Raw genomic sequence first — 12194 nt, 5'->3', positions numbered from 1 at the left:
GTTCCGGGGGAGTAAGGGTGACAGTGAATTTGGAGGGAGTGAGGAGGGGCGTTCAGGGAGAGCCAGACCCCCGACTGTGGGGGAAGCAGCCCACGCAGGGCCCTGAATGCTTTGGGAAAAGCCTGTCAGACCGGGGTGACTGATGGTCCAAAACATGCTTACCAGGGGCCAAGCGCTTTTCCCATGCAAAATGACTCCAGGGAGACCAACTTACTGACAAGCTAAGTGATGTGACTTGCCCGAGGTCACCAGGCTAGCAAGGGGCAGAGTCCGGACTGCAGACCCAGGAGAGGGAAGCAGCGTGGGTGCACAGATCAGGCCGGTCTAGGAGTTTGGCTGTGAGGCCCTGGGGAAGTTATTTCACATCTCTGAACCTCCAGAGCAAGACCACAAGGACCTGTTCACAGTAACCTGGGGCCTGAGCACCCTTTCCCTCTGCACGGCCCCAAGGCATCAGCCAGCCCTCAACGAGGGCTGAGGAGGGGAAAAATCAGTCTGAAGACAAGAAAATCGGGAAGGAAGAGCTACCAGGAGCTAGCAGGCTTCCAGGCCCCGAGGGGAGGAGAGGACACCAGGTGAAGGGGTGGCCACGGCAGAACACACAGGAGCCTGAACCATCACCACTGCGTCAATCCCATGTCCTTTCACCGAATCACCTGTGGGTTCCCCAACCCAGTGAATTCAGCTCCGAGCTCTCCCGGCAGGTCCGGCCTGCAGAGAGGGGGCCAGTCCCTCCACGGAGCATGGGCTGATGCGGCTCTGGGGTTGCCCCCCACCCCATCTCCTGCCCTTTCCCCTGCTTCCCAAAGCCTGGGAGGTCTGAAGAGTCAGCCCCGAGGCCTGGGGCTAAGACACCACAGCGAGTCACCCGCCTCCCCCGTCCCCGACCCCGCCGGGAGCAGGGGTGGCCATCCCCACACCTCCCGAAGAGGCAGGTGGCAGAGGACAGCAGTTGAGGTGGGTACAGGTGACTTCAACACATCCGCAATTGCCAGTGCAGCAGGAAGTCAAGCGTGAAATTAACTTTAACTCTGCAGCCCCAGCGCGCAAACACTGAGAAATTAAAGTGACAGGGCAAGGTCCTGTGGGGAGGGGATAACCTTCCACCTGGCGGCAATTACAGCAGCCGGAGAGAGGCTGGGAGGCGCGGCTGGGGTGACCTGGTGAAGCCCTGCACCCTGAGAAGCAGCCCCAGCCTGATCTGTCTTACTGTCCTCACCAAGCTGTCTTTCTATCACAGGCGTATTGTCTGTCTGCAGCACCAGAATGGCAGGCCTCACCCACTGCTGTCCCCCCAGGGCCCAAACAGCAGCTGGCACAGAGCAGGTGCTCATAAATATTTGAATATTTGAATGAATGACTGAGGGATACCTCTTGGTCTCTGCTGATAAAGTAAAAAGAACAAAAATCACTGAACACTTCCTACACGCATGACACCGAGCTCAGCACTTCAGGGCTAGTAATTCATTGAACCTTCAGCAACCCATCTCACAGATGGGGCAACCGAGGCACTGGTAGTAAGTGACTGGCCACACGAGCCAGATGCTTGGGGCTCTCAACATGCCCCCGGCCCATCGGCTCCCCCAAATCCAATCAAATCACTTCTCAGCATAAACTTCATCGTTGGCCTCCCTTCTCACAGATAATAAAACCCAAACTCCTCACCAGCTCTGGGTGATCTGGCTAGCACCTTCCTCTCCCTCACCAACCCCCTCGGGACATACCCGCCTGCTCTGTCCAGCCCCAGGGCCTTTGCACTGCCTCTTCTACCTGCCTGGGGGGCCTACACTCCAGCTGCTGCACAGTCCCCGAATGTTCCCTCAACTGTTAGGTCCTGCCCTGATCTCCCTGGCTAGAGTCCCCCCTTACTTTCTCTCCCATCACCCTGTTTGCCATCTTCACAGCATTTTTTAAAGTAAATGACTGCACTGACTTAATGATGACCACACTGAAATTAAAATTACAGAAGTGATTATGATTTCAGAGGCAAACTATGAAAAAAAATTAAAAGTTCTAAGAAGAAATCAGTTCAAATAACTTGCTTACAGATACATTTTTCTAACATAAAGCTGACCACTTATAACAGGAAAAAAATCTTAAAATTATTTACCTCTATGTTTTACACTTAAACATCTGTTCATCCGTGACTTAGATTTGGAACAAATTTCACTAGGCGGTTATTTACATAGCCAAAATGTACTCTAGTAGACCAGAGCCATCCTCTGATGAAGATTACAGGATATAAAAATAGGGCGTTGGTTCAATAAGCTTATAGTTGTATTCTACTTAGAGATGTAGCAGTATCCTGTTTGCCAGTATTATTTGTATGGATACCTTTTTCCTTTGTTGTTTGGATTCTATGGCCGTTTTTATAGCCTGAAATCATCCACATTATTCAGCTTAAAATATTACTCATTTTTAGTTTAGTGAAAAAACTTATGTAAAAGTTTCAGTGTAGTAATATTGCTATCAAAATTGTTATGCTGAAAGGAAAAATAAAACTAGGTATATTAAAGCATAAAGAGCTTAAGATAGCTATGTGACCACAGTATTTTTTATTAGCTGATGTTTTCTTATTAACTCACTTGTTTTCTGTCTCCCCTGCTAGATAAAACTTAATGAAAGTATGGGTAACTTCGTCTTGTTCACAGCTGAACCCCCAGGTCCCTAGAACAGGGCCTGGCACATAGTAAGTGTAGTAAGCGTGTATTGAACGAATGAATGTTCCCAGCAGGTTTGCCCAGATGAGAACACCTCAGCCCCATCCCCTAAACCAGCTGTGACAGGCCCGAAAGGCCCCCTGGTCCTCACCTAACATCCATCTGGGCCTCCCCCACCCCCAGCAGTTGTCCCCACGATGAGGCAGGTCTCAGGAAGCTTATAAAGACTACGGTGGCCTGATTGGAAAATAAACCATGTAAAGTTGAGAGGGATTTGGTACCTGAGCAGCGAACACACTCTAAGGCCAGACAAAAGCACAGGCCACAGCGGACACAGAAAGCCTAGCACTACACCAGCGCTCCCAGTACAGGACACTCCCCAGCCCCTGCCAGCCACAGGCTGAGTGACGGCCGGCAATACAGGTGAAGCATCCTCACAGGCAGGTGCTCTCGAGCCCAGATGGGCCAAAGACCTTGCTGGCAACACGGGATTGTCTAGGTTGCTCCATCGGCGACTCGGGGGTGGGTGGCCGTGTTGGGCACCAGAGCCTAGACTAGTCACTCGAGTCCAGAAACTACAACAGAAGGGACCTCCGCAACAACTAGTCCAGCGCCAGGGGAGCTTGAAAACCATCGGGGGGTTTGCATGCCTCCAGGGATGGGGAGCTCACTGTTGCACGTCCACCCTGCAGTTCCACCCCAAGGAAGCTCAGACAATCAGACCAAACTGGACTGCCCGCTGGACCAGCTAAGCCCCGCCCTCCTGAGGTCACACAAAAATGAACCTTGAACAGTTCAATGACTGTGATCCCGAAGGGTCTGCCTCTAAGCTAACAGTCCTGGAGTGCTCGCAGCCACATGTTCCTCAAGGGGCAAGACCCCTTTTACCTTTGGGGCTCCTGGAAAACAACATGAGGTAATATCCCCTCCTCAGCCAAGGAGGCTATGCTCCCACTAATGCATCCCAAGAGAAAAGCCAGCCCCCTTCTGGCAGCCACACCTGGCTCCCAGCTTTACCACGTAAAGTCACTGGTCTCCAGCACAGTCCGGCTGCCCCTGCTCTGCCAGCTCGGCCCACACCAACTGTGGGGGGCACTTCACTGATAGTTTTTCGCTTCTAGCATCCATCTGGGAAAAGGCGCCCCCTCACTGGGATACGTCATGTTGGCCACTCCAAAGCCTCTGGGTCTGGATTAGTGCTCCCAGCTGCTCCACGCTGGGCTGCCCCACAGATGGACACCCTGTGCAGACCACAGGACGGTCCCGAATATGCATACATCAGAGGCCAAACCATGGGCCCCTGCTTGTTCCATGGCCGCCCCCGTCACCTTGAGCTCACTTTCCTCCGCCCGGCAGCATCCTCCTGCTCAAACAGCCCTCCTCCTCTATCTCTCCAGAGCTGTGCGTGCAGCTTGCCCACCCTCCCCAACCCCAGGTCTGTTTCCCAAAGCTTCACGGGGCCACCCCCTCTGCCCCTCCCCTGGCCTCGCAGGCCTCTCCATCCTAGGCCCAGAACTCTCGCCCAGATTGCCCCCTTCCATTCCCTCCTCCAGCACCTGGCCCTGGCTGGGAGCCCGCTGGGAACTGAGAACCCACATCCCACCCGAGGCCCCCACCCCGCTGTGCATCTGCACGGCTGCCCACAGGTACTCACATTTTGATGTTCTCATGATACTGCCTGGTGTCGGAGGGCTGGTTGTACAATGGCTGCAAGGAAAGAGACAGGGAGGCACGTCGGAGCCGGGCCTGGGCTGTGGGCAGCCGGTGCGAGCTGGGCCGGCTACTACCCCACTGCAGAGCCCTGGGACCCCTCAGCCGCAGCGCTCCAGGCCCTGGCACCAGGGAGCCATCCACTGGTGTGGGAACCAGCTGCCGGCAGGCATGAAACGGAACACGGGGACCCAGCCCTCAGCCCCGGCGAGGAACAGGCTGTAACGCTCTGGGCACAGCTGTGGGTACCATGAGCCCTCACCGCAGTGGCTGCCATGGCTGCTCTGCGGGGCACGGGGCAGGGCTGGCCTGAGCGCCCAGGGACAAGCACACACATCCCAGGGAAGCTGAGATCAGCAACGGTCTCGAACGGGGAAGACCGCCAAAGCACCGTGAGATGCCCCGTCACCACCGCTGACCGGCAGAAGACAAAACAGCCTAATAGTGCCAGGGGTTGGTGAAGACGTGAGGAGACTGGAAGGCGTGCACATGGCCGATAGAAACGTACGCAGGTACACGTGCCCCGGAGACGTGAAAAGATGAAGATGCGTGTGCCCTCCGACCCCCTTCCCCTACCGCGGAAGCCCTGGAAGCGGTCGGGCACTGTGTCCCGCCAGGAGATGGACGCCAGAATGCCCGGACCGCGTTGTTCATAACAGTAACGCATTAGAAGCAAGTGTCCACCTCCAGGAAGAGGAAGAAATAAGTTAGGACGCGTTTACGCCTCGAAGACGACACAGCAGTGAGAAATGAATGGACTGGGCGCACGTGCAGCAACACATCTGCAAACGAAAAGGAGGAAGTTGCTGCAGTGTCTGCGACGGGGCAAGAGCTGAGCTCGACGTCGTGTTATCTCCCGGCTGGACGGCAGCGCTGCCGTTAGGGGCTAACCCCCGGGTTCGCATCCCGGCTCTGCCACTGTCCAGCTGTGTGTCTCTGGGTGAGCTACTTAAGCCATCTGTGCCCCAGGTTTTCATCTGTAAATGGGGTTAAACTCAGAGAGTTGTTGTGAAGATCAAAGGAGGTAATGCGTGCAAAGCCCTCAGCCCAGCACCTGGCCGACTGAGAGGTCCAAGACGTCTCAGGGTCATTATCACCATCAGGGTGCAGTGACTGCATTCATGGAAGCCATTTTTCCTGCCCCTCCCCCCGTACCCACGCACGCCCTTGCTTTGGCCAATGGGACAGATGTAAACGTCATGAAAGCAGACGAGGCATTTCTGCTCTTTCTTCCTCTCTTGTTCGCCTGCCCCACCACAACCCCCGTCAAGAGACCACGTGTAGCCTGGCAGAGAGCTGCATGGAGGACAGCAGCACCATCCCAGCAAAACCGTGAGCCGCCAGCTGACCTCCCAGCTGCCCACGGATGTGAGTGAGCTGAGCCCAGTCGAGAGGAACTGCTCAGCTGACTTCTACACTCGTGGAAAACAGCAAAAGGTTGTTGTTTCAAACCACTATATTTGGGGCTGGTTTGTTACACAGCAGTCGCTGACTGATACAATTACCATCCCCATTTTACAGGTGAGAAAATCTAGTCCCTGAGAGGTTAAAACATTTGCCTCTGGCTGGTAAGAGATGAGGCATTCCGCCTCTCAGCTCCAGCCCTGGAGGAAGGAGTTGGCCCTTTCTCTGCTTGCTCCCTTCTCTGCATGCCCCCCTCTTTATGGCTCTGTGTGTCTTTTTTTGTGTTGCCCTCTCTTCCCTTCCCTCTCCCCATCTTCCCTCTCTCTGTCTCACACACCCACACAGGTAGCAGGAGCCTCCCAGACAGCCATGGATGACTGTGGTACAAAAACCAGATACAGAGTGTGACGGGTCAGGCCGGGCAGGTGAAGATGGAGACGTGGTGTCCTGAAGCCTCAGGGCAGGGCCCCGGGGTGAGGGAAGGGGGCACGTCAGGCCCCACCCTTGAACCTCTCCCTGAGCATGGACCTGAATACACCTCCTGACATCATCCCAGCCGATGGGGACCGCCCACAAGCAGCATGGCCACAGGTCCAACCTGCCGTGTCCCCAGGGACAGGCCTCCTGCTCTCTGTGGACAGGGCGGGGTCCTCAAGGAGGGGCCTCTGCTGCCCTGGGAATTGCAGGCAGCCTTGGCTGAGGACAATGGCACCTCTCTCCCGGTGTCCCCCAGGTTCCCTCCATGACAATTCACCATTACTCAGGCAATTGCAGGCCCCAAATCCAGCTGCTCCCCCCGGGATCGAGATGCCGCCTCGTGGCTAGCACAGGCCATGTCCCACCACACTGGGTCAGATGCCCTTCCAAGGTGCTTGGCTCAAAATGGGGAGGCTTCCCCACCCCCACTCTGGGTGTCTGAACAGGAAGGCAACAGGAGAGACCACCGTCAGACTCACTGCAAAACTTCCCAGCCAGAGAGGGGCAAGACGTTACTGCACATGGTGGAGAGCCCACATCTCAGGACAGCAAGGAGCCCTACAAAGACGCCTGTGCTGAATTCCAGGGCATCAAATGCCCGTGTTTAACCCCAGGTGACTCTGCGTCTGGTCCTTTACGTTCCTCACAAGCCAATAAAACACAGGCCGGGCGGGAATGAGTATGGCTTAAAGGTTCAGTTTCTAGGAACAGATGCGCCCCAATTTCACTAGCTGTGAGACCTTGGACACGTGCCTTGAACACTCCAGGACTCGGTTTTCTCATATGGAAAGTGGGTATAGAGCAAATAGGACCTACCTCACTGGGCTTTCGAGTGGCCCAGGAAATGTCAGACTTGGTGACTCAACTGCTTTTTTTTGCTTTTAAAGATGGCAAAGTCTCCACGGTCTAAGGAGGCCAGGAGGGGCTGAAGGACCACATAGAGGGACCCCGGGTGCCAGTGATGGGCGGGGGGCGGGGGGGCGTCCCGTTTCTACAACATGGGATGGGCCAGAACAGGGGAGACTGGCTTCTGGGAGGGCAGCGGGGTCCCAGCCCGCCTCTGACCCGCTAAACTCGCAGGGGAAGGAATCACTTTCACCCTCCAGCCCCGCTGGGTAAGAGGAAGACACAGCACCCTGCCCCTCCAGGTGGCCTTCAGCAAAAGGCCAGGAAGAAGTCAGAGAACACTGTGGGGTGTGCTACCTCTGACCAGAGGGGCTGCCCCCCAAGGAGGCACTCGCTGGGCATTCTTCGAGGTGCACTGAGACCTGGGCGGGAAGGGAAGGCTCTGGGCCCAGGGCGGCCTTGGCTGGCTGTTTGTTGCCATGGTGACGGGCTGGGTGAGGAAGGATCGTGACACCTCCTTGGCTGGTGCACTGCTGAGGGCAGGGCAGGGCAAGAGGGCGTCCCCCGTAACGCCCCTCCTCGCTACCTGCAGGCGGGGGAGCGCACAGGGCCAGGCAACGCCTAGGCGTGTCCCCAGTTAGTGGCCACGCGGCCACCTTGGCCTTCACACCCACAGCAGCTTTCTCTGCTACCTCCCAGGTCTCCAGCCCCCGCCAAGGGGACATGAGACCTAAGAGGGAAAGTCCCTGCCGCCGACCCCACAGGAGTGAGGCTGGGGGGCCTAGGGTACCTGCAGGAAGGCCCGCCCCCTCCATGCCTCCATTTCCTCCTCTAGAAATGGGGACGCAGCCAAATAATCGGAGGGAGAAAGAGAGCACAAAGGGGAGCATGTGCCAGACTGTAGGGCCCCAGACAGAAATGACTAAGAAAGAGAAGCTGGGTCTCGGGGAGAAGGAAGGAAGGTCCCCTCCAGACCTGACGGCAGGCAGCCGGCGGGGGGCCGAGAAGAACCAGGTGGACGAACTGCTAGAAACGGAGTGTCTGCGCTGGCCCTCAGCCCGCTGGTGACACGGCGTTCTTAAAATAACACCTCTGAACAGGAAGGAAACCAGTACTCAAAGCGGCAGGGCGAGGAGGCGGGGGATGGGGCTGCCCACACCCTCCCCCCGCTGCCCGCTCGGGGCCAGGCCTGGTCCCCAGGGCGCAGGGATGGAGGGCCGGGCTGCGCAGAGCCCTGCCTGGAGCCGTCCGCGCTGTTCATCATCTTCCTCTCCCACGAGGGTTTCTCCTGGGCCCAGGCCTCCCCCCGAGGGAGGTCACAGAGCGCCCATCACTGTCTTCCTCGGCTGGCTGTTCCCTGGGCTGCAGGTGGGAGAGACCTCCAGGGAACTGGATTCCCCGGGGTGCAGCCCAGTGACCCGAGACCCGGCGTGAGCAGCACCAGGCCCTTCCTCCCGGCCTGAGCTCAGACTCCTGGGTGGCACGAAGCAGGCCCTGCTGAGGGCGCGCCTCAGGGCTGCCTCTGCTTGGAGGACGCCTCTGGTCAGTCGGGCCTTGTGGTAACCAAGACAGAGGGCAGACCAGTGCAGAAGTGGTCAGCCACAACCCCATGGGCTCAGCACACCTCCCGGCTTCATCTTGTGCTGTGTGACCCTGGGCAAGGCCCTGCCCTCTCTGAGCCTCTCCTAGGACATGGATGGTGACACTTCCACAAGGCCTGACACACAGCAGGTGCCGTGTCAATGTGAGGCCCCTCTCCAGCCCCACGGAAGGCCACCAAGCCAAGAGCCTACCGACTTCTAGAGCACTCCGGTGACAGCCACGCAGCGCCCCAGACCTCGGCCTCCTGCGCCACCAGCCTTGAGGAAGCCTCTACTGTGAGACCACCAAGCAGAGGACAGCCTGCTCGCCCCCGAAGACCCAGGAAAGAATCACTGAAATTGTGAGCCCAGCAGACGCCCTGCTGTTCTCAGCGGCTCCCTTCACACTCCAACCCCCTACTCAGGAGCCTCCAGGACTACTTAGGTCAGGAAATGGGAGAGGGAGAGGGAGAGCCTCCAGGTCTGGAAATGGTTGGGTGACGCCTCTAGTCCTGCCAGCCCCACTGGCAAGAAAGGGAAACCGAGGTGAGCAGCAGCTTACTGGTGGGAATGGAAAACAGTGGAGCGACTCTGGAAAACCGTCTGGCGATTAATTCCTCAAGAGACTAAACACAGAATTAACATGATCCAGCAGGTCCAGGCCGAGGTATCTACCCAAGAGAAAGGGAGACACACATCCACATGGAAACCTGTACATGAATGTTCGCAGCCACTTCCTTTGTAATGTCCGAAAGCTAAACCAACATAACGCCCACCAATGAATAAACGGATAAACTAAATGGGGTCCGTCCGTACAATGGAATACGATTCAGCCATAAAAAGGAATGAAACACCAACACAGGCTACCTCATGGATGAACCTTAAGAACAGGATGCTGAGTGAGAGAAACCAGACACAAAAGGCCACGTATTGTATGATTCCACTGATACGAAATGTCCAGAATAGGCAAAAACCCAGAGACAGAAAGCAGATTAGTGGTTGGTTGGGAGGGAGGGGGGAGAGGAAGGAGCGGGGTGGGAGGTGGGGGGATGGGAGATAAGGAGGTGATAGTTCAGGGCACAAAGTTCTTTTTGAGACGGTGAAATGTCCTCCAATCGATGGTGGAGATGGCTGTGCGCATCTGTGAATATACGAAAACCCACTAACTTGTACTCTTTAAATGGGTGAATTGTATGGCATGTGGATTACATCTCAATAAAGCTACTCAAATTTTTTTTAAAAGAGGCTGCTAGAGACATCCCAGAAAGCATGCCCAAAGGGAAGCAAGGCCGCAGGCTGGGAGCCTGTCACCCATCCCAGGAGAGGCACTGGGCCCCGCCCCTGAGCCGTAGGAGCCCCCCCACTCCCTGTCTGGCTCTGCCGCCTGAGAGGACCTGGGAGCAGTAAGAGGCCAGCTGCTCACAGCTCCTCAGTGGCCTAAGCAGACGGACCCCAGGCTGAGGAGCAGCTGTCACTGCAGAAGAAACTCCAAACAGCTCTGCCTTCCCAAGGGTCCACGACACTGAGCGCTCACCACAGGCCAAGTGCCGCGTCAGTGAGCCTTTTCCCCGCACCAGTTCATCGCTCCCTCATCAAGATCCTCGGCTTCCCCATTTCACAGATGAGAAAACCGAGTCCCTTTCCCAAGGCCACTCGGCAAACACGTGGTGAAGCCAAGTTTAAAATGAGGCTCCAAACGCGTCAGATTTTTTCCCACCCCGCAGCCTTCACACGCACACACGCACGGGGATCCCTCGCTTCCATCCTATGTGCGTGTCCCCACGCGCCGCCCCCGTGGCTCTGCACCGCCCCGCTCAGTGGGACAGTGACAGTCCCAGGCAGGTGGGCACTCTGGCCATTTCTCCCAGGACTCCAAGGCCACCAGCCGGGAGTTCCGGTGCTCCCTTGTTTCCTATCTCTGGTGACACGTAGGGTGACGGGTGCCTGAGAGAGAAAAGGCCCGAGTCTGCTTCCCAGCTCTGCTGCTGACATGGCAGCTTCCCATCAGTAAAATGATACCGACAACAGTAATAATAACAACAAGGGCAAGTGCTAACACTCGGCACTTACTCTCCATCAGGCTTTTCCAAAACTCAGCATGGTTAGTCTTCACTACAACCCAGAGGGATGTGTGTTATTATTAGTCCCAGTTTACAGATGAGGAAACTGAGGCACAGAGAGGTTAAGACACCTGCTATTAAGTAGCAGATCTGAGAGCTGAACTCAGAGGATCGGGCCCAGAGTATGGGCTTTCCACGATAAACTACAGGCCAAATGGGTTGGACTCCAGCTGGTGAATCTTGCAGCCCGACTGGCTGGGCTTGGGAGCACAGCTGGAGCGCCGACGCACCCCTCCTCACCCCCAGTGCGGCCTGCCCGTCGCTACCTGCCCGCCCCTCTCATCCGAAGGGTGGATCTCCTGCCCCCTTCCAAGGACAGGGCTTCTCCTTCCCTTCACCCCCACCTGCCACCCTGCCCACCCCCTCCCAGAGCGCCCCACCCTGTTCCCCAGCTCACCAGCTCCACCTGGGGCCCCAGGCCTTCCAGAATCCGATGTGCAGCCTCGGCCTTCTTCTGCAGGGTGACGGAGAAGAGGAGGAATTAAAAAAAAAAACACCAGCAGAGAGAGAGAGAGAGAGAGACACACACACACACACACACACACACACACATACACACACACACACACCACCCCCCCCACCCCACCCCCAGCAGGCAGCTGCCCAGCCCAGCATGCCCATCCAGGCCCAGGGGCGGAGACGGGGCTGGGGAAGGGTCCCCCTACAAGCCCTCCCGGGGCTGGAGACAAACACAGAGGGCCTCAGCATCCCCGCAGTGGCCCTGGCAAGCCCGCCAAGTTTCGGTTCGAACAAACGCACCCTGTTCTCTGGCGCCGGGCCCCTGAAGCCCCCAGCCTGACGGCCCCCAGGGCCCGGGGCGGGCACAGCTCCTGCCAGGCCTGAGATGCCTTCCTCCGCCTTGGAAGCCGGCTGGGTGTCTACAATTACCTCCGCAGTGAGGGGGGAGGGGGGGGGAGCAGGACGAGATAGAGGCGCGGGGAGATACCCTTTCTAGGATTCTTGTATTTCACCATCATGTGACTATTTCTGAGCTGCCCTGGGGCCTCCCCGCCTCCCCACTCACAACCCGAACTTATTAGGAAAACAGGAACATATGGCAGAAAGGGCTTAGCGGCTGCGAATTCAACAGGCTGGACCCCCGGGGCCCCTGGCCGTGAAGGCGGACATTGTGTCTGGTCCAGGCTCCCAGGCAGGGACCACAGGGCCCGCTCGGCCGGGCCAGCCTGAGGACGGGGTGGGCAGAGAGCTGTGGAAGGTGATGACTTCAGGGCGGGTCTCTGTCAGATGGAAAGCGGGGTGCTCACGGCACAGATGTGGGAGACCTGAGCCCCTCCTGCGACCCAGGAAAGGCTGGGTGCTCCTGACTCAGCCAAACTCGGGAAGACCATCCAGGACTCAGCGTGGGCTGGCAGGACACGCCAAGCGAGACACCATCA

General features: G+C 57.2%; 1 protein-coding gene across 27 annotated transcripts in view; it reads right to left on the bottom strand.

Annotated features, from left to right (window-relative positions):
* NCOR2 (nuclear receptor corepressor 2) overlaps window positions 1-12194 on the bottom strand; it is a 224761-nt gene that overhangs the window by 110321 nt on the left and 102246 nt on the right. For all 27 annotated transcript variants that reach the window (XM_082641462.1, XM_082641487.1, XM_082641489.1 and 24 more), the window contains 2 exons: window positions 11195-11251; window positions 4315-4367 (listed from right to left, as the gene is read on the bottom strand). In XM_082641462.1, coding sequence (XP_082497588.1) covers window positions 4315-4367; window positions 11195-11251 — 110 coding nt within the window. The remainder of the gene's footprint in view (window positions 1-4314; window positions 4368-11194; window positions 11252-12194) is intronic.

This window comes from Mesoplodon mirus (genome assembly GCF_964341445.2).
Source record: "Mesoplodon mirus genome assembly, chromosome: 13".
In the NCBI taxonomy this organism is placed as follows: domain Eukaryota; kingdom Metazoa; phylum Chordata; class Mammalia; order Artiodactyla; family Ziphiidae; genus Mesoplodon; species Mesoplodon mirus.
The sequence above is the reverse complement of the archived record's forward strand: the minus strand, read 5'-3'. Positions and strand labels throughout refer to the sequence as shown.